The sequence below is a fragment of the Nerophis lumbriciformis genome, linkage group LG25, assembly GCF_033978685.3.
Source record: "Nerophis lumbriciformis linkage group LG25, RoL_Nlum_v2.1, whole genome shotgun sequence".
NCBI classification, from domain to species: Eukaryota; Metazoa; Chordata; class Actinopteri; order Syngnathiformes; family Syngnathidae; genus Nerophis; species Nerophis lumbriciformis.
This window is the reverse complement of record NC_084572.2, coordinates 23682187-23709432: the sequence shown is the minus strand read 5'-3', so window position 1 is coordinate 23709432 and position 27246 is coordinate 23682187. Positions and strand designations below refer to the sequence as shown.

The window sequence follows — 27246 nt, the reverse complement described above, 5'->3', positions numbered from 1 at the left end:
TTCATGCGAAATCCCACTTGATTCCCTCCTTGCCTAATTCTTGCTCATTTTTGTTGTGCATTGTCTTTGCCGCAGGACCTGGAGGAGCAGCTTGACGAGGAGGAAGCTGCAAGACAGAAGCTTCAGTTGGATAAAGTGACGGCGGAGGCAAAGATAAAGAAATTAGAAGAAGACATTGTGTTGCTCGAGGACCAAAATTCCAAGTTTCACAAGGTAAAAGGGTTGTGCGTTTTTCCAAAAAGCTGTGGATTTTATGCATTATTTGCAAAGAATACTATAGAAAGTTACAACAGTGCTAGGGGTCTTCAAACCCTTTTATTGCTAAAACTGAAAGTGTTTGAGTCAAGAGCTGTCAAAATTAACACTAATTTCCTTTAACAACACTATATTTTGACGCCTTGTGTGTGAGCAACGGTTCGCACCATAAATGCGGGAAAACACCGGCAATGCAGTAACAAGCAGGCTTTGAACAAACACAGCAGAAAAAGACAGATAAGTGGACACAAACCCGCGCAGGCGGGTATCTGTGACTAGACCTGGGCCGATATTCGATAAGTCAATTAATGGAACGATAAATGAAAATGAATTCAATAACTTTGCCATCCTCGATAATCACCATGTGCATGCGTTGTTACGGGAGGCAAGAGCGGTCACTTTTTGAATTGCTTTCAACATCTGCAGGTGTTTATACTGCATGCACATAAACCGTAATAATGATAACCAAGGTAAAACTCCAGACGGTAAGGATTAGGGTATTAGATTAGAAATATAGAAAAAAACGTAATCGATAACTACACATTGATAAAATGATGGGCCAAATAGTGCTCGCTTACTAGCTATTTTAAATACTAACATGAAAACAAAAGACATTAAAGTTTTAACCCATTAAGAAACACTACCCCAATCAAAATGTATACATACACACATTACTGTCTAAACAATAAGATACAGTTTCCACATTGATCATACAGGCTGTGCTTTCTTTTTTCACAAAGTGATCGATATCTACTCCACAGTTTCACGTTGAAACAGACGGAGGTTTGTTGTGTTCAACAGGAAGTGAACTTGCGTCACGTCACATAAACTAGAAGTAAGAGGGAGTGATCACCCATTTCGCATTTATTGATAAAACATTCTAAAACATTTACAAATTCAAATGGAAGAAGCTAATCATATTTAAACACACAAATTAAAATATTATGGCTCTTATGAAGCCAGAACAATATTTGACGTTTCTTCTGCCAAGAGAGTATACTTGTGTGTCTATTCATTTTAGGTATTTAAAAAAATAAAATTTGGTTCAAATATTTTAGTATGTGTATAAGTACCTTTTGAGCTCATTTAACAATACCGCAAAAATAATGATAACAGTGATAATTTTGGTCACATTAACTTTATTTACCCATTTTATTTATTGTTTTGGTTGTGTAAATTTGAGGGTCCCCTCCTTAACAGAGACAGACCCTATTTTATTGCTTTTGGTTGTGATTTTTATTCAAGTGCAACATTTTGCTAAACAACAGAGTATATTTTATTTTTATTATTTGTTTTATTCAACTTGAAGATTTAAAAGGTTACATTCCAATTGCAATGTCAAAATATACAAGAAATACAAGTTTTGACAAAACTATTTTAAGTAAAGCTTTATTTTGTACCTCACAGGAGAAGAAGCTACTGGAAGACCGGATCAATGAAGCGACAACCTTGCTGACAGAGGAGGAGGAGAAAGCAAAGAACCTTGGCAAGCTCAAGAACAAGCAGGAGATGATGATGGTGGATTTGGAGGGTAAGAGAACACTCTTGCGCAATCAGTCTCTCGGTTTTCTGGCATATTCCACCAAGCATAGAAAGCTGCAATCCTGCATGCCAGAAGATTACTACTCTTGGGACTCCACAGTGGAAAAGTCCTGCTTCTTTAACACGAACCAAAGAAAAAAGTTGGGTTTTTTTGTTTGTTTGTTTTTTCTTAAAAAGAAGCTTGGTGCATTCGTTTAATCTACCTTAGTTTCATGTAGCGACAATGACACTGAGCCAACATTATTTTAATTTGGTAATGACATCTCTCACTTTTTATGGTTTCAACTTACTTCTAACTGCTAACTCTAAGGGCCTGATTTGATAAAAGTTTGTGTGTACTCAAACACATGCAAAGCTGATCTACAAAGTGGATTGCGTCTGTTAAGTGAGCAGAACAAGGCGTGCAATCCATTTTGCGTCTCTGTCTTCATTAATATGCCAAATATATGCTGATCCTCAAAACGCCCACAATACTGCCAAGAGAAAATGCAAATATAAATATTTAGCACGCACTATGTGATTTTTCAACACTCATCACCGTTTTGCAGGCACTTTTTTGCCTTTAGTTTAGCATGTGTCAGGAGGACATGCAAACTGACAGTTCCACACAGTGCTGCAGGATCAGTGCTTGCGCTGCACAGACAGACGATGGACAGACAGAGAATCCTCCGTCCTACGTGTGTGTGTGTGTGCCAACATTTTGGACGGCCAGAAATAAAAAATAATAGACGTATCCTCTAATCAGTAATTTCCTTTCATAGTATTATTGCTGCTGGATGACTTAAGGAGCTGATTGAAACAATTACAATTGATGCGTTTTGGTGTCCACTGGTCTTTTTTTAAATGTCTTTTTTTTTTTTTTGGGAAATGTATTACTGCAATATATCTCTTACATGAAAGACGTCTTTCAATGTGCTTTTTTTTGTTGCATTTTAATAATTTTAAGACGCACAAATGCGCTGGTGATGCGATCCACAGGCTCGAGCACAGAATTAAGTGTCAGTGTGCATATGTTTCTGTTGTCTAGATTGCAATTCAGAAAAGGTGTTACAGATTATAGATATGTGCTGCTGGTTCAACACATTGCACACAGGTAGGAGCATGATAACATGAATTTGCAGACAATTATCGTCTCTGTGATAAAAGCCATGTATGCATGCAAAATCCTTATTTAAGACATAAGGCGGTCTGCAACACTTTTCAATTGTACACGCTGTGTTAGTAGATCAGACGCAACCTCCCCACGTATAGTACCGTATTTTTCGGACTATAGGTCGCTCCGGAGTATAATTCGCACCGGCCGAAAATGCATAATAAAGAAGGAAAAAAACATATAAGTCGCACTGGAGTATAAGTCGCATTTTTTGGGGACATTTATTTGATAAAACCCAACACCAAGAATAGACATTTGAAAGGCAATTTAAAATAAATAAAGAATAGTGAACAACAGGCTGAATAAGTGTACGTTATATGACGCATAAATAACCAACTGAGAACGTGCCTGGTATGTTAACGTAACATATTATGGTAAGAGTCATTCAAATAACTATAACATATAGAACATGCTATACGTTTACCAAACAATCTGTCACTCCTGATCGCTAAATCCCATGAAATCTTATACGTCTAGTCTCTTACGTGAATGAGCTAAATAATATTATTTGATATTATACGGTAATGTGTTAATAATTTCACACGTAAGTCGCTCCTGAGTATAAGTCGCACCCCCGACCAAACTATAAAAAAAACTGCGACTTATAGTCCAAAAAATACGGTATGCGCTATTTTATTTTTTGCACACGTTGTTCAGCACGTGGTATTCGTATCTTAGTAAATCAGGCCCTAGTTGTGTGTTTAGAAATAGTCTAATAGCCTGCACCGTCTTGCAGAGCGTTTGAAGAAGGAAGAGAAAACACGTCAAGAACTGGAGAAGGCCAAGCGCAAACTGGACGCTGAAACCACAGACCTGCAGGACCAGATCGCTGAGCTCCAGGCACAAATTGAAGAACTGAAGCTTCATGTGGCTAAGAAGGAAGAAGAGCTACAGACTTCCTTGGCCAGGTCAGCTAGAACTTAAAAGTTGTACTGAGATTGCACACCTGGGGGGATTGTGTCAGGAAGTGACAAGTACACGGAGATAGTGAAACCATAAAAAGGCCTCATTTAACGATATCATTGACAAAGCAACATATTGTCTAACCCTTTGCAAGATAACATGGATCTTGTCAACATGTGGCACATATTGCTTCTAGTGGCTCTTTTTGTGTTGTACTACCACACACATCCTCTTCTTGGTGCTGCGTAACCAATTTCCACAGCAAGGACACAGCGATAGCACACAGCCAAGCCACCCGCATGACCTGAAATAGACTTGAGAACAAAGACAGTGGTGAGATAAATACTGGGACTGTCAACTGAGCGCTTGCTGTTCTTTATCAGCCAGAGTCTGAGCGTCCCCACATACACACCAGACTTGTGCAAAATTCTGAACTAAATTAAGAATGTCTCCAAATTCCAATTCCGTTCTATGAATTTGAATTGAGGTTTCAAACAGGGAGTAGAATTGCAATTCCAATTAGAATTGAAGGAAGTAGAATTTTAAATTCCCTGAAATTCCAATTGATCATTGTTGTATATTACTACTTGCACATTTCTCAACCAATTCAAACTTTTCAAACGACAAAATGCTAACAGTTAGCATTTTAAAATGTTAGCATTTGAGCCAATGTTGTCGGTATACATCTAAAAGGCATGGATATCGTTACTTGGTTCTATCGGGCTATCATGCTAACTGTTAGCATGCATTTTAGGCAATTGCGTAGATATAAAACTAAAAGTCATGGATATTGTTACTTGCTGCTATCTCATTAGCAATATTGGCATGCTAACAGTTAGCATACATTTCTAAGCAAATTTTGTAGCTATAAATATAAATTGATGTTGTTACTTGGTTTATGCTGCTAACATGCTAATTATTAGCATGCATTTTAGGCAATTTTGTAGATATGAAACTACAAGTCATGGATCTTGTTACTTTGTGGTATCTTGCAGGAATGCAGCGAGCATGCATTTTCGCCAATTTTGTAGATATAAATCTAAAAGTCATGGATATTTTTATTTGTTGCTATCTTGCTTGCATGCTAACTCTTAGCATTTATTTTAGCCATTTTTTTAGGTATAAAACTAAAATAATGAATATGGTTACTTTTCAAATTATGGAAATTCCCAGAATGCTTTACTGTATATACGTTTTCAAAATACAGTGAATTTCTGTTTAATTTTTTAGCAATATTTTAGCATTTAGGCCAAAACCTTTGTTAAAGGTTACAAAATGATTGCTGTTACTTAGACATAAGGGATCTCTCTGATTTGCAAGTCATCTAATTGCACTTATTTAATTCCAATTTAACAGGCTCTGAGGTGGAGCCAATTCAATTCAAATTCCAATTATTCATATTAATTGAATTTAAATTCTGAATTACAGATATGCACGAACACACACACACATTCACACACACACACACACACACACACACTATCCATTCTACCTTTCTATTAACTACAATTCTTGTCTGCCCTCAGCTGCATTAACACTGAACAATGTACCTTTGCATTTGTAACCTGATGTTGAAAGAAACCTAGAGGCTGAGCAGTGTTGTAGCTCTCCAGTAAGACAACAGAAAATATTTGCACCTTTGTTAAATAAATTCTTTAAGATTTGAGCCTTTCAAAGTTAAAATTCATAGTTATAAGACAACCCGTTGGTCCAAACATAAGGAATGTTATGGTTACATTCGTGGGGACACAACAGTATGAGTCTGAATTATTGTATGAATACTAACAAATATTCAAAGTGTGCCTGTTCTTGTCCCGTCAGGAGCGATGAGGAGACGGCGCACAAAAACAACGCCCTTAAGCAGATCCGAGAACTTCAGGCTCAACTCGCTGAGCTCCATGAGGATTTGGAATCCGAGAAAATATGTCGAAGCAAAGCCGAAAAACTGAAGAGGGACCTGAGTGAGGAGCTTGAGGCTTTGAAGACGGAGCTGGAGGACACGCTGGACACCACTGCTGCTCAGCAAGAACTCAGGTGCTCTTATGATGCTGCTGAACCATACGAAAAAAGAAAGTAGCAGGGCGTTCTTCCTGTCTAACCTTCACGTTTTTGTTCAAAAACCAGGACCAAACGAGAGCAAGAAGTGGCTGAATTAAAGAAGGCGATTGAGGAGGAGTCTAAAAACCATGAGGCCCAGATCCAGGAAATGAGGCAGAGGCACAGCACGACACTGGAGGAACTGTCTGAACAACTGGAACAGTCTAAACGAGTGAGTGATCATGTTTAATTAGCTAATGTGCTCTCGCTGTATTTCTCAGTTAGAAAGACACTCAACTCTTTTACATCTCCATTTGTGCAGTTTAAGGCCAATTTAGAAAAGAACAAGCAATGCCTGGAGAATGACAACAAAGAAATGATCTGCGAGGTTAAAATACTGCAGCAGACTAAGACCGAGTCTGAACACAAGAGGAAGAAGCTGGAGGGCCAGCTCCAGGAGTTCACCTCGAGAGCCACTGAGATGGAGCGGACTAAGGGGGAGTTGGCTGACCGATCCCATAAACTCCAGGTAAACATCATTACCTATTATGATTTAGCTACTGTTTTCTTGTGGGATGATATTGTTTGTTCACATGTTGACTTTATTTAAATCCTTTCTTAGTTGGAGCTTGACAATGTGACGGCCCTGCTGGAGGAGGCGGAGAAGAAGGGCATCAAACTGACGAAGGATGCTGACAACCTGGGAAGCCAGTTGCAAGACGCAAATGTATGAAACACTGCATTGACAAATATCAACTTTTCTGTTAAGGCAAAACTAAAAGTAACTTGACACAAGCCCAATTCAAGAATTGAACTCTTTAGACTACACCACAAGGAAGTGTTTTAAATGCAGATTAAAGCCTCTTTAAACTTGTACACAGATTCTCGCAACAGTAAAATGGCAACGGGGGAAAAACTGTTGAGTTTATAGAAATCAAATGATATGCATCAACACAACTTCCCTTTTGGCCTTCAAAATAAAATCGACTAATTTAAGTCATGCCCGTTAGGGTTTTGGAGATCTACGATCTACATTTAAAGTACCAGTAGAGTGGAAAAACAAGTTGCCTCTATATTGAAGCTATTATCATATATATCTGATGTATGACACAAAAAGACTTACAAAGTTTGAGAGTAAATAGATATGATTAAAATAGTATCAATCCCACAGAGATTCCTAATCAGTCACGTGATCGTGTGACATAGTGTTAGGAACCGCAGATCTCTTCCCCACCAACAATTAATCACTGCAGACTTTGTGAGAGCCAACAACGATTACTTTGGGAAAAATTATGATTCAGAACCTTATATTATTGATCCTGAATATGATGATGATGAGCTACAAGTTTTAGAAGCTCTGCTAAACAGATCCAGCTTTAGTGAAACACTAAGTATCCTGTAGCAGTATTGCTAAGTGCTGAACAAGAAATACAAACTACAAACAAAATAAAATGATATCTTACTATACAATGTCTGGTCTTACTTTGATGACGACTGATAGAATGTTAATATTTTCCCGTTTAGATGAAGCATTAATCATGATCTACACTAAGTGTTAACAAGGAAAAGTCTCCCTGCAGACACTGTCTTCGGATGTGTGTGTTTGTCTCCACATGTCACAGATGAACAACTTCTAGATTTATGGCTAAATACTCCTAATATCCAGATAAAAGGCATGATTTATAATCTAGAATAACTCTGACGAGCCAAGACACAATGATGCGGGAGCACCAGTACATCATGGCCATATCACAGTAAAGCAGCAGAACACTACTTAACTGTGTGTTATCAATCCGCCGCTAAAAAATTGTTTTTCTGCGTTAGCGTGTATAATAACAACATTGCTAATATTTGGTTAATAGTCATGTCACAATATGTATAAAGAATATTGTTTGTGGGTTTTGGATGGTTATTTAGAAGGTTTTGTGGGCAAAATAGAGAGCCACAATAGACTTCATTGTTAGCGAACATTTTATGTATTTATTTATTTACGACTTAGAATGCATGAAAGAAAGAAAAACGTATGTGTTCATGTCTTGTATAGGGATTGTGAATGATAGACAGCACATCGCTGTCTAATTTTGCATATGATCAGAGTTCAGAAGTGTTCCTCCAGTGACGTCTTATGTACAGAAATTACAGAAGACATGGGCGGTATAGCTCGGTTGGTAGAGTGGCCGCGCCAGCAACTTGAGGGTTCCAGGTTCGATCCCCGCTTCCGCCATCCTAGTCACTGCCGTTGTGTCCTTGGGCAAGACACTTTACCCACCTGTTCCCAGTGCCATCCACACTGGTTTAAATGTAACTTAGATATTGGGTTTCACTATGTAAAAGCGCTTTGAGTCATTAGAGAAAAGCGCTATATAAATATAATTCACTTCACTTCACTTCTACATTTGGAGCGGAATATTCAAAATGGTTGACTGAATTTGTGACTTTTTGTGATGTTTAGACAGTATTTTCACATACTTTGTATATTGTAAATACAATTGGATATGATTTAATGGATACAATGAAACACAATTAAGCCTATTAAGTCAACTTGTTTTTCCACTCTACTGGTACTTTAGATCATCCGCTTTATCTTCGACTTAATCTTCATCATCTCACTGTGAATGTCACGCTGTCCTTGGTGCAAAGCAAAGTGAGTGAAGTTAAAGGAAATCGGCGCTATTGTCATGCAATTTTTCACCATAAAATGACACACTCACAGTAGATTTAGTACCAGGCATACCTGTAATTACACTAAATACTCATTTATGGGCATCAAACATCCGTGGGTACACAACCCATTGCAGGTCTCTATATCAAGGTGCTAGTCAAGTATTTCTAACAGATGTGTTTGTTTCAGCAAATTAGAACATAGCTCAGGACTGAGCAGTGCTGCTTAAAGAATCTTGGGTTATGGTAGGGTGCAAACAATAATATCGGTGACTCAACAACATTAAAACCAGGAACAGAAGGCCGCATTAATGACGACAGCCGTTATGTAATGCTATCTTAGGTCTTAATATAAGTTCCCTTGAAAATAATATTTTGTTCAGGTGTTTGTCTCATTGTGTGGTGCAGGAGTTACTGCAGGAGGAGACACGCCACAAGCTAAACCTGGGCAGCAGAGTGCGTCAGCTGGAGGACGAGAAGAACACCTTGCTGGAGCAGCTGGACGAGGAGGAGGAGACCCGCCGAAACCTGGAGAAGCAGCTACAGACGGCTCAGGTTCAGGTATGAGGTGACCACCATGTCCCAAGAAAATGGCAAAAGTTCCCAGCAGAATACATTCTGATTGTTCCTTACTTCATGTAGCTAACTGAGACAAAAAAGAAGCTGGATGAAGATGTGGGAGCCATGGAAGGCTTGGAGGAGGCGAAGAGAAAACTCCAGAAGGACGTGGAGCTTACCAACCAGCGTCTGGAGGAGAAGTCTATGGCCATGGACAAGATGGAGAAGACCAAAAACAGACTGCAGCAGGAGCTAGATGACCTAATAGTGGACCTAGACCACCAGAGGCAGATCGTCTCCAACCTGGAGAAGAAACAAAAAAAGTTTGACCAGGTTCTTGCAGCCACTTAATGTCTTTCATGAAATAACTGTGCTTGCTGTATCTGACTACTGTGTGCCAACAGATGCTGGCCGAGGAGAAGACCATCTCGGCTCGTTACGCTGAGGAGCGTGACCGTGCAGAGGCGGAAGCCCGAGAAAAGGATACCAAGGCCCTGTCCATGGCCAGAGCGTTGGAGGAGGCTCTGGAGGCCAAGGAGGAGCTGGAAAGGTTCAACAAGCAGCTCCGTGCCGAAATGGAGGACCTGATGAGTTCAAAGGATGACGTGGGGAAGAATGTGAGTAACCTTTGAACTTTTCAATGAGACTGAGTTGATTTTAGAGGCTACAAATATACCACTCAAAAGTGAGTGAATGAACACAAAATGAACACTTTTTTTTTAATGATAGGCAGGGTATGTTTCAGAGTGCTTAAAATTCTTAAAAAAAGGCTGCTACATTGTTGTCGTCTTTAACTGGCAACACCCTGTCATACTGTATAGAAGATCTCTGACTCACATCTTCGTAGAAAAGTCCTAAAAACAGCTGTGTTCCTGTCATATACAGTAGAAAGGGGATTCATATGGCCCCATTCATCGCGGTTTACCTGACACATGAAACGTGACAAATCGGGGGGTGCTTTATCCACTTTAGCCGCCAGATGACAGTAGAGTGTTGAATATTTTAAAATGTGTTTTGTGGCAATTCCATCTTTGACCACAGCGTCAGTTGCTATATAGAGTGGCGATTTCCATCGTTTTCAACACACTGCATTGCAAAATTATTAAGTCACCCCCTTACTCTCACACGAGATCCACCCAAAAATTGGGGCCATATGAACCCCTTCCCTATTGTACTCTAACAGCAGTGTTTTTTAACTGATGGGTCGGGACCCAAAAGTGGACTGCAGACCCATTCTGGGTGGGTCATGGACAAGTCCAAATCACAGTATAATATTTAATAAAAAACCAAAGATACCAATACAGATAACTTCTGCCTCTTAAGACTGATAGCTGATAACTTATTTTAGATTATTTTTATTCAAGTAGATTTAACTGTAGTTTGTGTACAAATTTATTTTTGGCTAGTTTTGGATCATCTTGTTTAGCAGCGCAAGTGTCTTTGTAGGCTTTCAACACACAATCGTTGCAGTGCTGGCATTTCAGGCGGCTGATAAGGTTTGATGTTTTTGGAGCTTGGTAGTTTTGTTAGTTTGGTTTTTGGAGCTGTTATTCAATGTTACAGTAAACACTAAATTCAATCAATCAATCAATCAATGTTTATTTATATAGCCCTAAATCACAAGTGTCTCAAAGGGCTGCACAAGCCAAAACGACAAATTATCTCTTTTAATTGGTACTGGCCGGGCCTGACCAAGGTAAATTAATTGCCGAGCTGTAGGAATTCTTAATTATAAATCACATATTTTAACCGTGATAGCATAAAAAAAAACGTTCAATTTGTTTTTATTTAAACATGAGAACCCTTTAAACATGAAATAACAACCACATAGTCACCTTTACACCCGTTAAGACAGGATTAGGTGCTGCCTGAGTCTGAGCCAATTAGTGGTCACGATACTGAACAGCGCGCTCTGATTGGGTTGGTCTCATCTGGTGGCCAATACTACTGTAGTATTAATATTTTTAGTTAACTTGGCCATATTTATGCTTAAACGTGCTTAATTTAGGACAAAAATACATATAATATGCTTTAAAATTCACAACAACAAAATCTGAAGCCACACGTTTCAAAGCACATCGTAGCGAGGTAAGACTATATCAGATAATTATCTGTCCAATGTTTATCAGCCATTCCTAATATTCATTACTATTTTATATTATGGATTTTTTTGTCATTGACATTCTTCCTCTTGATATTGTGTTTTGAAATATATTTTTCGCATATAATTGAGTTTTTTGTTGAAAAGAAAATGACATGCATATGTTTTAAAGGCGTTTTTTAATTTAAAAAATGTATTTAGCTTTTACGGGTTAATGACCATGGGTAAATGTGGGTCCCAGGATGAGACCGGGGTCACTGACTGGGGTTTGTGCTGTAAATCGGTATGAACGGCAGAGAGCTTCTCTCATATAGAGGATCTTTGACCAGCATTTTTTAATGTAATTTAAATTATCTTTGACCAGTGTTTTTGTTGTATATTTAAACAAACTCAAAGTACTTACACCTTATCAAGATAAGATCAGACATAATATTAAGATAAGATGTCTTTATTATTTGCCTGACATTTGTTAAGGTACATAGATGTTTAAAGGGGAAGTTAACTTTTTTATTTTTTTATTTTGCCCATCATTCACAATTTAACAACACATATGTTTTTCTTTTTTCCATCCATTCTAAGTCGTAAATAAACTAACAAAAGTCAGCTAACAATGGAGGTAATGGGATTCGCTCTATTCCGCCTATAAAGCGCTCTAAAACACATCCAGAAACCTCCATCAAGGTTTTATATACATGCTGTAAGTATATTTGTAATGCAGTAACTGGCACTTTCATAATAACGTGTAATATTTGCGTATTTGGCTCAATTTAAGCATATGGGGGTGTATTAATTTCACAGACGCATCACGTTACCTTCAACAACAACACTACTAATCATGGCAGACTTCATGAGAGCCAACAACAATTACTTTGGGACAAATGATGATCCAGAACCTTATATTTTGAGCCTGAATATAAGGAGGATGGTCTACAAGTTTTAGAAGCTGTGTGCTAAACAAATCCAGCTTTAATGAAACACTAAGCATCATGCAGCAGCATTGCTAAGTCCTAAACAAACATAATAAAACAATCACTTACTGTTCATTGTCTGCTCTCACTGTAATGCCGACTGACAGGATGTTCATATTTTCCCAATTAGATGAAAAATGTATCATAATCCACCTGGAGGTAAAAAGAAAAAAAAAGTGACGCAAACAAACGTTGAGTGTCAAAGTTGAACAACCTTTCGGTGTATGGCCACATCCTTCTAATATCCAGGTGAGAAGCATGGTTTATAAACTACAATTAACTTTTACCAACTCAGAGGCAATGTAGCAGCTCACCATGTCAATATAACAGCATAAGCTAGTTACCTCTCTGGGATCACGGCGCTGCTAAAAGTAGTTCTTTAACGTTTGCGCTTATAACACTATCGCTAATAGTTGGTTAATATTCAGGTCACAAGATGTAAATGGAGTATCGTTGGCGGTTTTTGGATGTTTGTTAGAGGGCTTTATGGGCAAAATAATGTAACACCCCCCCAATCTGCTGTCAGTTGGACAGATGTCATCCTGCAGTCCACACATATGTCTTGTGTGACTGCCATCTGCTGGTCACACTTATCATTACACCATGTACCAAATACCATTTATTTGAGGTCGGTAAGCACAACCAGAAATAATATGTACATTAGGCGCACAAAAAAAAAAGTGCGCATTACTGTCCAGAAATACGGTAAGTAAGTATTTAATCTAAACAGCAGTAGCGGACAAGAAAAGCTTGAAGATGCGATCCTGGCAGTGCCTTAAAAGTGTGGCTGTTGCTGCCAACAGGTCCATGAACTGGAGAAGTCCAAGCGTACGCTAGAACAACAGGTGGAGGAAATGCGAACCCAACTGGAGGAGCTGGAAGACGAGCTGCAAGCCACCGAGGATGCCAAGCTGCGTCTGGAGGTGAACATGCAGGCCATGAAGGCCCAGTTTGACCGAGACCTGCAGGCCAGAGACGAGCTGGGCGATGAGAAAAAGAGGGCGCTGGTCAAACAGGTACTTCCATCTTCACATCGCTCCTGTCTTACTGTAAAACCTAAGTGTGGGTTGACCAAGACACGTTTTGTGTGGCTTGTATCACCAGGTGCGTGAAATGGAGGTTGAGCTGGAGGATGAGAGGAAGCAGAGAACGTTGGCTGTGGCTGCTAAGAAGAAGCTGGAGATGGACCTCAATGAGCTGGAGGGACAAATAGAAGCAGCCAACAAAGGCAGGGACGAGGCCATCAAACAGCTTAAAAAGCTACAGGTGCACACACACACACACATTGAAGTTATCCACCTTTTTATAGCAGGTTGTGTTGATCCACTTCTATCTGTGTGTCCCTGCAGGCTCAGATGAAAGACTACCAGAGGGAACTGGAGGAGGCGCGGTCCTCCAGGGACGAGATTTTCACACAGTCCAAAGAAAACGAGAAAAAACTCAAGAGCCTTGAAGCTGAAATCTTACAGCTGCAAGAGGTAGATGATTGACACTTGGTGTTTCCTGAGAGCCACAGTGGACCCTAAAATGTTTCCCAAAGTACACAAAGGAAATAGAAATAACCTGTTCCTGGGTCAAACTATCACTTCTATTTACTGTTAATGTCAGTTGAATTTGAACATTCTTTGGGAATTGATAAGAATTTTCCGGTTCCGATCCCACTTTCGATTCTACTTAACGATTCGGTTCCTTAACGGTTCTCTTATCGATTCTTATTTGAAAAAAAAGGTGGATTTGTATTTTGTTTAGTTTAGGGGTAACATGACCTTACAAGCCTACAGTGGGATCTCAAGAGGCACATACGTTGCGTAGAAATATAATACTTTTATGAAAAATAATATAATAAATTAATATTCTTCTGTAGAATTTAACAAAATAAATGATGTGCAAATTACACAAGAATGTAATATTTAATAACAATGTTGATGATTACGGCTTACAGTTTATGAAAACTTTGAATTGAAAATTTCAGAAAATGTAAGCTCACTTTGCATGTAATGAGTTAATATCACGGGCAGCACGGTGGGAGAGGGGTTAGTGCATCTGCCTCACAATACGAAGGTCCTGAATAGTCTTGGGTTCAATCCCGGGCTTGGGATCTTTCTGTGTGGAGTTTGCATGTTCTCCCCGTGACTGCGTGGGTTCCCTCCGGGTACTTCGGCTTCCTCCCACCTCCAAAGACATGCACCTGGGGATAGGTTGATTGGCAACACTAAAATTGGCCCTAGTGTGTGAATGTGAGTGTGAATTGTTGTCTGTCTATCTGTGTTGGCCCTGCGATGAGGTGGCGACTTGTCCAGGGTGTACCCCGCCTTCCGCCCGATTGTAGCTGAGATAGGCTCCAGCGCTCCCCGCGACCCCAAAATAATAAGCGGTAGAAAATGGATGGATGGAGTTAATATCACATATCACAAGTTAATTGCTGACACAAATGGATTTTTACACGATAATCTAATTTTTTAAGTTTCATCTGTATTATATAATGACTGAGAGAAAATCTGGTGTGAGTAAAACATGCAACTTTTCTTTGGCCGCCACTGCTGCTGCAAATAGCTTTTGACCACAAACTTAGTCGCTGCTCGGTGACATTCGTCTAGCGCTGTGTTTCTCAAATAGTGGTCTGGCCCCCCTGTTAGGGCGTGGTGCGATGCCAGGCGTGGCACGTGTGACCTTGGGGAACATGCTTTTTTTGCCGTACTAAAATATAATGAAGCGTATGTAGCACTGGGCTTTACTGTAACCACGGTGGGAGACGAGGAAAGACCGTAAATAAGCTTACAATGTTATGCAGCGGTATAGTTATGACAATTGTATACACAAATTATACAATTTATAGACACTGTGGAGAGTGGGTGGGAGGGGAGGAGTATGAAATATTTTCTTATTCCTCGGGAGGACGCAACAGAAAATAATTGAGAAGCACTGGTATAGCGACAGACGTGAACTGCCCGCCTCGTAGCCAGTCAGAATCTGTTTTTCATCGTGTTCAACTAAATGAGAAGGCATTAATTTCAATTTAACAAATAATAGTGCTAACATGATAGGAAGAGAGTTAGTACCAGATGACGTGCTAGCGTTACTGCTGCTGGGATGACATAGTAGCGGTTCAAAAACGCGACTTTCATTCATCGGTATTGCATGTTGTGTGTTCAGATGTTTCCACATATTGCTCGTATGTCCTCCTCTTGATGAAATAGCGGCCTTATAATTATTACAAATAGCGCTTGTGCAATCTTTTCTTGTAAGATGTTAGTGTTTGTTCCACCCGGGCATCGCCATTTTGCGATCTGACGTCACTACGCACATTGCGTAATGACATCATCCCCACCTGGAAGAATCGTTAAAGGAACCGTTTGAAATTTCCCATCCCTATCCTTTACTGTCAATCAATGTTGTGTAAACATTTTGTTATTTTAATTATAGTTGTCCATATTGTACTGAGCAACCGGACAGACACTTTTGTCCCACTTCCATTGCTATGCGACTGTAACAGTTAGTGTTGTGTAAAACCTTGGTACATTGTGTAAAACCTCACGCTGGACAATGAGTTGACAGCCCTAGGCTTTGAGCTCATTGGCGAGCGATGCTCGACTAAACTCATGAGCTGTGTGGGTTGTGTGGTCGCCCAGATAACCACTGGTAAGCTATCACTACATTGCATAACATTTCCATTGTCATCATCACATTTTTGCTCTTTGCATCACCAAAAGTCGGTAAGCTGAAGTTTGCTGATTCAGTGGAACTCCCAGAAAGTCTAACTGACATCAACATAAGCAGTTATCAACTTAACCGAACTCGAAACTTGCTATTGCTTTTTACACAATACTTTGGCTGGAGACATATGGAGAGTGGGTGATAATATATCTTTTTTTTTTAACCTTAGGCAGTTTGTTGAGATAATTTTCCTCCATTTGTGCATATTTTAATATGGATTTGTTGTTGTCATATATTTCTTACTCTAATATAACAAATCTGCTGCAGTAATTTCGTTGTCTGTCTTAACTAAGATGACAACAAATCTTTCTTCCGATAGCTAACAATAAAAAAAACTAAAGTGGCACAATTTGTCCATTGCGAGATACCAGAATTTACATTAATATTTCAATGCTTTTATTTTGAAGCATACTTTAAACTGAACAGGAAGTCTAGTTATGTTGCTGCTTAGAAATAATGATGAAGTAAACAATTTTACAACTCTGATGATGATGAGTTGACATAAAGAGGTTTTTAACATAAGCAGAGTCAACTTAAGTAGGTTCTACCGTATTTTACGTGACGCTACTGCTATTATGAACTGCACACAACTGTACCACTCGGTAGATACAAGATGGTCTGGTATTTTATTTTATTTTGTTCCCGTCACAGGACCACGCGGCGTCCGAGAGAGCCCGTCGACATGCTGAACAGGAGCGAGACGAACTGGCAGACGAGATGTCCAACAGCACGTCTGGGAAGTCAGTGTCTCTGCCTCCTCTCTGATGGTTAATGTCCTCGACAAGCCGTGAAGATGGAGTTAATTACATCCACATTTTGGTTTGTCAGGTCCATGCTGCTGGATGAGAAGAGGAGGCTGGAGGCTCGCATCGCTCAGCTGGAGGAGGAGCTGGAGGAGGAGCAGGGCAACATGGAGCTGCTCAATGACCGCCTGAGGAAGAGCACGCTGCAGGTAGGCTCACCTTCAGAACATGTACTGTACTGTTTGTTCCTTTGAAGAATACAGTGTTAAATCAAATTCCACAAATGGAAAAAAAAATTGCAAGAATTAATTTGTAAGTCTATGAAAATACTATAAGGCTTAAAAATATATATTTTACAAAAATAAGTTAAATTACTATCTAAATATTGCAAGAGCACAGTTGAAAGTTTATGAAAATAAGGTCGTAACATGGGAAAATAATTTTTAAACAAATAAAGTGCTGCTATTATGAAAATAAGTTAAATTACTCAAATTTTATAAAAAATATTTCAAGAATAAAGTCAAAAGTTGTAAAAACAGTGTAAAATGAGAAACATTATTTCAATAATTTCTAAGGTAAAGCTTAATTTTACAAGAATAAATCAAATGATGCAAATTTAGTCAAAATGTTGCAAGAAAGTGTATGAAAATAATATGAAAAGATAGTTAGAAGAATACGTGAAATCATATAAAAGTAATCAAAATATTACAATAATTAGGTCTGCGGTTTATGAAAAGAATATCTTAATACGAGAAAAAAAATTTTTAAAGTCCAAAATATTATATGAATATATTCAATTACACAGATTTAGAAAATTACAAGAATAGCGTCATCCATCCATCCATTTTCTACCGCTTGTCCCTTTCGTCATGAAAAATGCAAATTTATTTGGGGAAAAAAAGTCTTAATTTTACAAGAGTAATTAAAATTATGCAAATGTAGTCGAAAATATTGCAAGAATTAAGCTGTAAATTCCATTATATGAGAAAAAAGGTGGCATTTTACTAGTAGAAAGTAAAAATATTACAAGAATAAGTTACAAGTCACAAAAATAAGTTATTACACAAATTTAGTTAAACATTTTGCAAAAAATTAAATTTGTTAAATATTTATTCAACTTTAATCTAGATATTTCAAGCATATAGTCAAAGGTTTATTAAAAAAATTGCTCAAATGTAATCTAATTATTGCAAGAATATAGTTTCAAGTTTTAAAAATAATAATGTAAAAAATAAGGAAAACATTTTTTATTTTATTTGAATTATTAAGTCTAATTTTTACAAAATAAATCAAATTATGAAAATGTTGTAAGAAAATCATTTTATAAGAGAAAAAAGTTATAAATGTACAAGAACAAATCCCTAATATTACAAGAATATGTTAATTATATACATGTAATCAATATAAAGTTGTAGGTTTATATATTATTATCTTAATACAAAAAACATGTATAAATGTTATGAGAATAAGTTAAATTACACAAATTTGGTGTCGAAATATTGCAAGAATAAAGTAAAAAATTTACAAGTATATTATTCTAAAATTACAAAAAAATAATATCATGATACGAGAAAAAAGTTCTCCTCTCTGAGCTGCCACCTTAACGTGGTAGAGGAGTTTGCGTATCCCAATGATCCTAGGAGCTATGTTGTCTGGGGGCTTTATGCCCCCTGGTAGGGTCTCCCAAGACAAACTGGTCCTAGGTGAGGGATCAGACAAAGAGCAGCTCGAAGACCTCCATGAAAAATAAAAAACAAGGACCCAGATTTCCCTCGCCCGGACGCGGGTCACCGGGGCCCCCCTCTGGAGCCAGGCCCGGAGGTGGGGCACGATGGCGAGGGCCTGGTGGCCGGGCCTGTCCCCATGGGGCCCGGCCGGGCACAGCCCGAAGAGGCAACGTGGGTCCCCCCTCCAATGGGCTCACCACCCATAGCAGGGGCCATAGAGGTCGGGTGCGATGTGAGCTGGGCGGCAGCCGAAGGCAGGGCACTTGGCGGTCCGATCCTCGGCTACAGAAGCTAGCTCTTGGGACGTGGAACGTCACCTCGCTGGGGGGGAAGGAGCCTGAGCTAGTGCGCGAAGTGGAGAAGTTCCGGCTAGATATAGTCGGACTCACTTCGACGCACAGCAAGGGCTCTGGAACCAGTTCTCTCGAGAGGGGCTGGACTCTCTTCCACTCTGGCGTTGCCGGCAGTGAGAGGCGACGGGCTGGGGTGGCAATTCTTGTTCCCCCCGGCTCAGAGCCTGTACGTTGGAGTTCAACGAGAGGGTAGCTTCCCTCCGCCTTCGGGCGGGGGAACGGGTCCTGACTGTGGTTTGCGCTTACGCGCCAAACCGCAGCTCAGAGTACCCACCCTTTTTGGATTCACTCGAGGGAGTACTTGAGAGTGCTCCCCCAGGTGATTCCCTCGTGCTACTGGGGGGCTTCAATGCTCATGTTGGCAACGACAGTGAAACCTGGAGAGGCGTGATTGGTAAGAATGGCTGCCCGGATCTGAACCCGAGCGGTGTTTTGTTATTGGACTTTTGTGCCCGTCACAGATTGTCCATAACGAACACCATGTTCAAACATAAGGGTGTCCATATGTGCACTTGGCACCAGGACACCCTAGGCCGCAGTTCCATGATCGACTTTGTAGTTGTGTCATCGGATTTGCGGCCTCATGTTTTGGACACTCGGGTGAAGAGAGGGGCGGAGCTTTCTACCGATCACCACCTGGTGGTGAGTTGGCTGCGATGGTGGGGGAGGATGCCGGACAGACCTGGCAGGCCCAAACGCATTGTGAGGGTTTGCTGGGAACGTCTGGCAGAGTCTCCTGTCAGAGAGAGTTTCAATTCCCACCTCCGGAAGAACTTTGAACATGTCACGAGGGAGGTGCTGGACATTGAGTCCGAATGGACCAAGTTCCGCGCCTCTATTGTCGAGGCGGCTGATTGGAGCTGTGGCCGCAAGGTAGTTGGTGCTTGTCGTGGCGGTAATCCTAGAACCCGTTGGTGGACACCGGCGGTGAGGGATGCCGTCAAGCTGAAGAAGGAGTCCTATCGGGTTCTTTTGGCTCATAGGACTCCTGAGGCAGCGGACAGGTACCGACAGGCCAAGCGGTGTGCGGCTTCAGCGGTCGCAGAGGCAAAAACTCGGACATGGGAGGAGTTCGGAGAAGCCATGGAAAACGACTTCCGGACGGCTTCGAAGCAATTCTGGACCACCATCCGCCGCCTCAGGAAGGGGAAGCAGTGCACTATCAACACCGTGTATGGCGAGGATGGTGTTCTGCTGACCTCGACTGCGGATGTTGTGGATCGGTGGAGGGAATACTTCGAAGACCTCCTCAATCCCACCAACACGTCTTCCTATGAGGAAGCAGTGCCTGGGGAGTCTGTGGTGGGCTCTCCTATTTCTGGGGCTGAGGTTGCTGAGGTAGTTAAAAAGTTCCTCGGTGGCAAGGCCCCAGGGGTAGATGAGATCCGCCCGGAGTTCCTTAAGGCTCTGGATGCTGTGGGGCTGTCTTGGTTGACAAGACTCTGCAGCATCGCGTGGACATCGGGGGCGGCAGTGTCCTTGAGGGTGCATGGGAGTTTGCCCAACCAGTGTACATGTGTTTTGTGGACTTGGAGAAGGCATTCGACCGTGTCCCTCGGGAAGTCCTGTGTGGAGTGCTCAGAGAGTATGGGGTATCGGACTGTCTGATTGTGGCAGTCCGCTCCCTGTATGCTCAGTACCAGAGCTTGGTCCGCATTGCCGGCAGTAAGTCGGACACGTTTCCAGTGAGGGTTGGACTCCGCCAAGGCTGCCCTTTGTCACCGATTCTGTTCATAACTTTTATGGACAGAATTTCTAGGCACAGTCAAGGCGTTGAGGGGATCTGGTTTGGTGGCTGCAGGATTAGGTCTCTGCTTTTTGCAGATGATGTGGTCCTGATGGCTTCATCTGGCCAGGATCTTCAGCTCTCACTGGATCGGTTCGCAGCCGAGTGTGAAGCGACTGGGATGAGAATCAGCACCTCCAAGTCCGAGTCCATGGTTCTCGCCCGGAAAAGGGTGGAGTGCCATCTCCGGGTTGGGGAGGAGATCTTGCCCCAAGTGGAGGAGTTCAAGTACCTCGGAGTCTTGTTCACGAGTGGGGGAAGAGTGGATCGTGAGATCGACAGGCGGATCGGTGCGGCGTCTTCAGTAATGCGGACGCTGTATCGATCCGTTGTGGTGAAGAAGGAGCTGAGCCGGAAGGCAAAGCTCTCAATTTACCGGTCGATCTACGTTCCCATCCTCACCTATGGTCATGAGCTTTGGGTTATGACCGGAAGGACAAGATCACGGGTACAAGCGGCCGAAATGAGTTTCCTCCGTCGGGTGGCGGGGCTCTCCCTTAGAGATAGTGTGAGAAGCTCTGCCATCCGGGGGGAGCTCAAAGTAAAGCCGCTGCTCCTCCACATCGAGAGGAGCCAGATGAGGTGATTCGGGCATCTGGTCAGGATGCCACCCGAACGCCTCCCTAGGGAGGTGTTTAGGGCACTTCCGACCGGTAGGAGGCCGCGGGGAAGACCCAGGACACGTTGGGAAGACTATGTCTCCCGGCTGGCCTGGGAACGCCTCGGGGTCCCACGGGAAGAGCTGGACGAAGTGGCTGGGGAGAGGGAAGTCTGGGCTTCCCTGCTTAGGCTGCTTCCCCCGCGACCCGACCTCGGATAAGCGGAAGAAGATGGATGGATGGATGGATGGATGGAGAAAAAAGTTGTGATTTTATTTGAAAGAAGCCAAAACTTTTACAACATTAGATTAAATAACAAGAATTTAGTCCAAAATATTGCATGAATATAGTCGTAAGTTTATAAAAAAAATTCCGTTATAAAAGTTGTCAATTTAAAGGATTTTTTAGTTATTACGCCAATTTAGTCAAAAAGTTGCAGGAATAAAGTCAGAATTTTTCTTCGTAACGCAACAAGAAATAAGTCATTTTATCAAATAAAGTTGCACAAAAGTCGATTAAAACAATAGTCAGTCTTATAAGAATAAATTGTCAGTCTTAAAAGAAATTAGTTTTATGAGCGTGAGAGTGTGCATGCATTAAGATGAAGACTTGATGATGTCGCTAAGTTCCACTTTTTTAGTAAAACTTCCCGATGGTTTCTTCAGGTGGACGGCCTGAACACTGAGCTGGCTGCAGAACGCAGCGTCGCCCAGAAGAGCGAGAACGCTCGTCAACAGATGGAGCGGCAGAACAAGGTCTTGAAGTCGTTGCAGCCCAAAAAACTGGATATTTTGTGCTTCATTCATCAGTTTTTCATTCCGTGATCACAGGAGTTAAAGGCCAAGCTCGCAGAGCTGGAAGGGACCGTCAAGTCCAAGTTTAAGGCCTCCATCACGGCTCTGGAAGCTAAGATCCTGCAGCTGGAGGAACAGCTGGAGCAGGAAACAAAGTAGGCGTTCATGTTCGCACAAGTCATGAAGTAGTCCTCTTGACTTCCTGTGTTGTGTTCCGTCTGCAGAGAAAGAGCGGCGGCCAACAAGATTGTTCGCCGTACGGAGAAGAAACTGAAGGAAGTGATGCTGCAGGTGGAAGACGAACGTCGCCATGCCGACCAGTACAAGGAGCAGGTAAGCAGGCTGTCATTATTCATTGATTGTTTTGTTTTTTTCAACTGAATAGGATAGGATCAGCTTTATTTATCCTACAATAGGGTAATTATGTGGTTGCAATGCAGATACAAAAAGTCTACAAAAAATCAGGTAAACAACTCATGGAAACATTAATGGACATAAAATATATTAAGAGCACTGAGCTGATGCAACAAGCTGTCGTTCAGTGGAACCATCTCTACATACAGCCATAAATAAAACATTGCATAGACAAAAAAACATGTTTTCGTTTTGTGACTGATTGTGGTGTCCTGTGCAGGTGGACAAAGGCAACTCGCGCATGAAGCAGCTGAAGCGTCAGCTGGAGGAGGCGGAGGAAGAGGCCACCAAGGCCAACGCCTCCCGCAGGAAGCTGCAGAGGGAGCTGGACGACACCACCGAAGCCAGCGAAGGCCTCAGCCGCGAGGTCAGCAGCCTCAAGAGCCGCCTCAGGTAGGAACACAAAAGTCACAAAATCAAGAATGGTTGAATGGAATTTGCTTCAGAGAACTTCTCACATTAACCATGGACCAGGATGGGCGACTTGTGGCTTACATGACCGCAACCATCGTGAAAATAGAAATGATCAGTTCCAGGGTCAAGCTGTCATTACCTTTATAAACTATACAAATGATGTTTTAAGTAAAGTGGAACAGAAAGTATTGAACTAGCATAGTAATCACTAAGGGCCTGATTTCCGAAGTTTTAAATACCTCGCGCTAAACATCATGTGCAATCTATAAAATAGCTTGTACTATTAGTGGGTGTGTTGCATGCGATCTAGTAACGCTGCGTGTGCAATTAAAAAGTGGTGCAGACCGCCTCTTTTAAATGAGGATTATCACCACGGAGACATTCTCATTTACTGCACATTCATTATCATAGAATAGAATAGAATATATCTTTATTGTCATTGTACATTGTACATTGTACAACAAAATTGTAAGCAAATTTAATTTAGTGCAAAATCATAATAACACATAAAAACATAAGAACATAGATAAATAGATAATAATACATAAAAATACCAAGCACACAGCTCGCATACACAGTCATTGTTGTCTTGTGTTCAGCGACACTATTGCTCTCGGGTAAAAAGTGTTCTTAAATCTGTTTGTCCAGCATTTTATTGTCCTGTATCTCCTGCCCGAGGGCAGCAGTTCAAAAAGTTTATGTACAGGGTGAGATGGGTCCCTTATGATGTTTTGGGCATTTTTGAGGCACCTGGCGCTGTACAGTTCATCGAGGGAGGGGAGAGAGCAGCCAATGATCTTCATGGCAGTTTTTATGACCCTCTGAAGTGCATTTCTCTCTGCCGCTGTGCAGCTGGCATACCATACACACATGCAGTATGTCAGCACACCCTCTATTGAGCAGCGATAGAAGGACACAAGCAGTTTTTGTGACAGGTGGTTCTTTTTGAGGAGTCTCAGAAAGTAAAGTCTCTGCTGTGCCTTTTTGATGGTCACTGAGGTGTTCATATTCCACGACAGGTCTTCCTCAATCTGGATCCCCAGGAACCTGAAGTTAGAAACCCTTTCCACATAGTCCCCATTGATGTACAGTGGTTGGATGTTTATGCTTCTACCTGTGGCATTTTGTTATGTTTTCTAACAAGTAGGAGACTTGTACCACTTTTTATGGGCATTTTAGCAGCAGTCGTGCATTGCATCTATATTAACAGCACTTTTCTTTATTTATTTTTTTTACTGCTGAAGGTGCATGGGAGGGAGGCTGCACTTATGTACTCAAGATGCAAACAATGCATACCTCGAAAAGTTCTTATCATCTAGGATATACTTAATGATAGTAATTTATATTCCGTGTAAAAAAACATCATTAAAAAATATTTTCAATTGACTTTGTTTTAATCAACCCCTTAAGTCACCGAGCAGCTATGAAATTATAAAAGGATGTTGTTGAATAGACAATATGTCTAATATTTTTTTATTTCTGACCGTCCAAATATGTTGAAACGTACACGTAGGACGGAGGATTCTCTGTCCATCGTGTGTCTTTGCAGTGCGAGCACTCCTGTCTTTTTATGTGGAACTGTGTCAGTTTGCGGTTCCTTTTCAAACATGCTAAATAAAACGCAGAATAGTGCTCCCAAAACGGTGATGAGTATTGATAATCAGGTTGCGTGCGCTGTACAATATATGGAACTGTGTCAATTTGCGGTGCTTTTTCAAACATGCTAAATAAAACGCAAAATAGTGCTCCCAAAACGGTGATGAGTATTGATAAATCACATTGCGTGTGCTGTATAATATATATGCATTTTCTCCTCCCTGTACTCTGGGCGTTTTTATGATCAGCATATATTTTGCATATATAAATGAAGAAGGAGACGCAAAATGGATTGCACGCCTTATTTTGCTCACTTAACATACACAATCCACTCAGCACACGTTTCGTAGATCAACTTTGTGTGTGCTATGAAGTTTGCACGTGTTTTAATACACGCAAATCTTTACTAAATCAGGCCCTAAGTCTGTAAAGTGATTCGCGTCACAGATTAGCTTGATATTTTGGTATTTTTATTCTAAAAAGTTAACCCCAAGCCAAAGAAAAAGCAAAGCAGTGATCGCTTGGTGTCCCAGTTAGTGATGTGTCGTACCACAGATTTTCTGTCTGATCTGATACCCAGTAAAATTCAGGCTGGTATTGGCGATACCGATTTGATACTATGTGCAAATATACCTGATGTGACTGGTAAAATGTTCAGAGTAGTCTATTTGAAGTGTTGCTAACGCGTTTCATTTAAACAAGATATCAATGATTTACAGTAGTTACTTTAAAGTGTGTTCCAGTTAACGATGTACGTTATCTCAAATAAATAAAGTATCAAAAGTATCGATATTTTGATTTGAGAATCAATTTGTTTCATCAGTTTGTTGTAATACATCTCAAACTTTTTATTCCAAATACCACCTTAGAAAACACTTTGCTCTCCAAGTACCACCATAATGACCAATATTAAAATACAGTAACGTAGTATTCATTAAAAATAAGGCAGAGATTTTATTTGACAAGTAACATTACACACAGTTTGAATATAGGAAAATAAAACCATCCATCCATTTTTCTACGGCTTGTAATCAAGTGATTCTTTGGCGTACACGTACCATAGTTTGAGAATCCCTGTAATGTAATAGTCAGGGGTTACCATGTTGTAGCAATTATGTCGCCATCTTGTGGCCAATAGATGTCAAGCATAACTGTCATGTTGTCCGTGTCCCCTCGGCACAGGCGAGGAGGTCCAGTCAGCAGCTTCTCCAGCCGCTCGGGCCATCACAACTTAATCGTGGACGGCGCCTCCGTCGACAGATCGGACGACGACGCCGACAGCCGCACCAGCGACTTCAACGACACCTCCAACGTGGTGGAGTAAAAGAAGTCCACGTCGCTTTCTGCCTCGAGTCATTACTATTATTTTAAAGACTGCAGCAGCCACTATCTACCCCCCAGACCCCCATCCTCTATACTTTTTTTTTTTTTTTTTTTTAATACCACCCCCTCCTGGATGTGAGGCCTCTGGAGGCCAACAGACAATTCTGCCTTAGTGGGTCCTCTGCTCCTCCTTCCCTTATTTTCCCTGTAGGTTCAAAGTGCTTTTTGCTCACACAAGGCGGACTCACACTTCACGTATGTCAAACAAACAAAGCTGACACGTCCTCTGTGACCTTCTGACCAACACTAATGTCTCCATGCAAAGGACTGAATGCCACATGTATTTTTATTATTATTATTGTTATGACTGTGAAAACAAATGTTCATCTCAACATGTGTCTGCTAGACATGCAAACAGCTGCACGCAACACTACGTCCCTTTTGTTGCCCTTCTACGAAACGATGAAAACAATATTTAGTCCAAGCAAATGTTATGATGGCTGTAAAGTTCACATGGTCTGCTTAATGACGGACATTTCTTACGTTTCTTTCAAAGTGCCTTGGACACTGAACAAAAACAAGAAACGATACAAAATGATGTTACAAAATCCCAACGAAAAAGAATTTCCTAAACTTCTACTTTTATATTTTGCTGTGCTTCATATCACAAGTAACGTGTACCTTTTGTTTAAAAGCTCCACGAGTCCAAACCAGTATTAAGAAGTCTCCAAAAATAACGCTTCTCTCAATCAAGCGTTATTTTTGACCATTTGGTTGGAAGCTTTAACATTCTTGATTAGTTAAATCATTAACTTACTGTTGTTATTGTTATTATATCCAGCTGGCTGTCGACAAAAGCAGGCATTTCACTACACAAATACTCTCATTGTATACCTGGATTTATAGAAGGTAATATTTTTTGTTTGTTTTGTTTTTTAAAGAAAATAAAGCTTATTCATTGTAACTGTCCAGTTTTCATTTGTCCTTTTACACTCTATATTTTTTTTAATTTGAGGTGCTTTATGGCGCAGTGTTTCTCAACCATAGGCGAGGGCCCTTAAAAAAACATTTGTTTCTTAGCTGTGGTCCATATAGGCCGCAGCAGTACTCAGTTGTAATACACTTTTCCACCACTTGTGGCAGCAATGACAGTCTCAAACAGAAGAAGTCTGAAGCAAAAGTCAGAAGTTTTTAAAGCACAAAAATTATGACTAAAGTGGTGAAACTATAGTTTCATTTGCATTTTAATTTTATTGACGGTTTATTTAGGAAACATGTATGTTATTATTCATTTTGATGGAATGTATTCATTTTAGCCCTGCATAGTTGGAAGTAAATCTATTTTTCATCAGTTCTGTGTCATTTATTTGAAAGTATATTTGATAGGTATTTATTTTTGTAAACAACCCAATCTACATCAGCCTTGAAAATAATATTTGTGATTAATACATGCTTTCATATCATTTGACAAAGTTTATCTTTTTAAATTGTGAGTAGGTTATATGTACACAATTCAAATCAAGAGTTAGATTACTAATTCAGTGTTAATATTTGAGTGGGCTATAGGGGAAAAGTTGGGCCTCAAGGTCACAGAGTTTAAGAACC

The 27246-nt window shown here is 40.6% G+C and overlaps 1 protein-coding gene across 2 annotated transcripts in view; it reads left to right on the top strand.

Annotated features, from left to right (window-relative positions):
* The window catches only part of LOC133621700 (myosin-10), a 92837-nt gene extending 65591 nt beyond the window's left edge, over positions 1–27246 (top strand). The window contains exons 26-45 of one of the 2 annotated variants that reach the window (XM_061983972.2): positions 76–213; positions 1663–1786; positions 3687–3858; positions 5675–5887; positions 5978–6122; positions 6213–6419; positions 6513–6617; positions 8960–9112; positions 9194–9442; positions 9514–9726; positions 12982–13194; positions 13283–13444; positions 13528–13656; positions 16544–16632; positions 16721–16844; positions 21766–21855; positions 21931–22049; positions 22119–22227; positions 22529–22701; positions 25501–27246. In XM_061983972.2, the coding sequence (XP_061839956.1) occupies positions 76–213; positions 1663–1786; positions 3687–3858; positions 5675–5887; positions 5978–6122; positions 6213–6419; positions 6513–6617; positions 8960–9112; positions 9194–9442; positions 9514–9726; positions 12982–13194; positions 13283–13444; positions 13528–13656; positions 16544–16632; positions 16721–16844; positions 21766–21855; positions 21931–22049; positions 22119–22227; positions 22529–22701; positions 25501–25642 (3069 nt within the window). In that variant the 3' untranslated portion in view covers positions 25643–27246. The remainder of the gene's footprint in view (positions 1–75; positions 214–1662; positions 1787–3686; positions 3859–5674; positions 5888–5977; positions 6123–6212; positions 6420–6512; positions 6618–8959; positions 9113–9193; positions 9443–9513; positions 9727–12981; positions 13195–13282; positions 13445–13527; positions 13657–16543; positions 16633–16720; positions 16845–21765; positions 21856–21930; positions 22050–22118; positions 22228–22528; positions 22702–25500) is intronic. The other variant, XM_061983973.2, reaches the window with a different exon arrangement.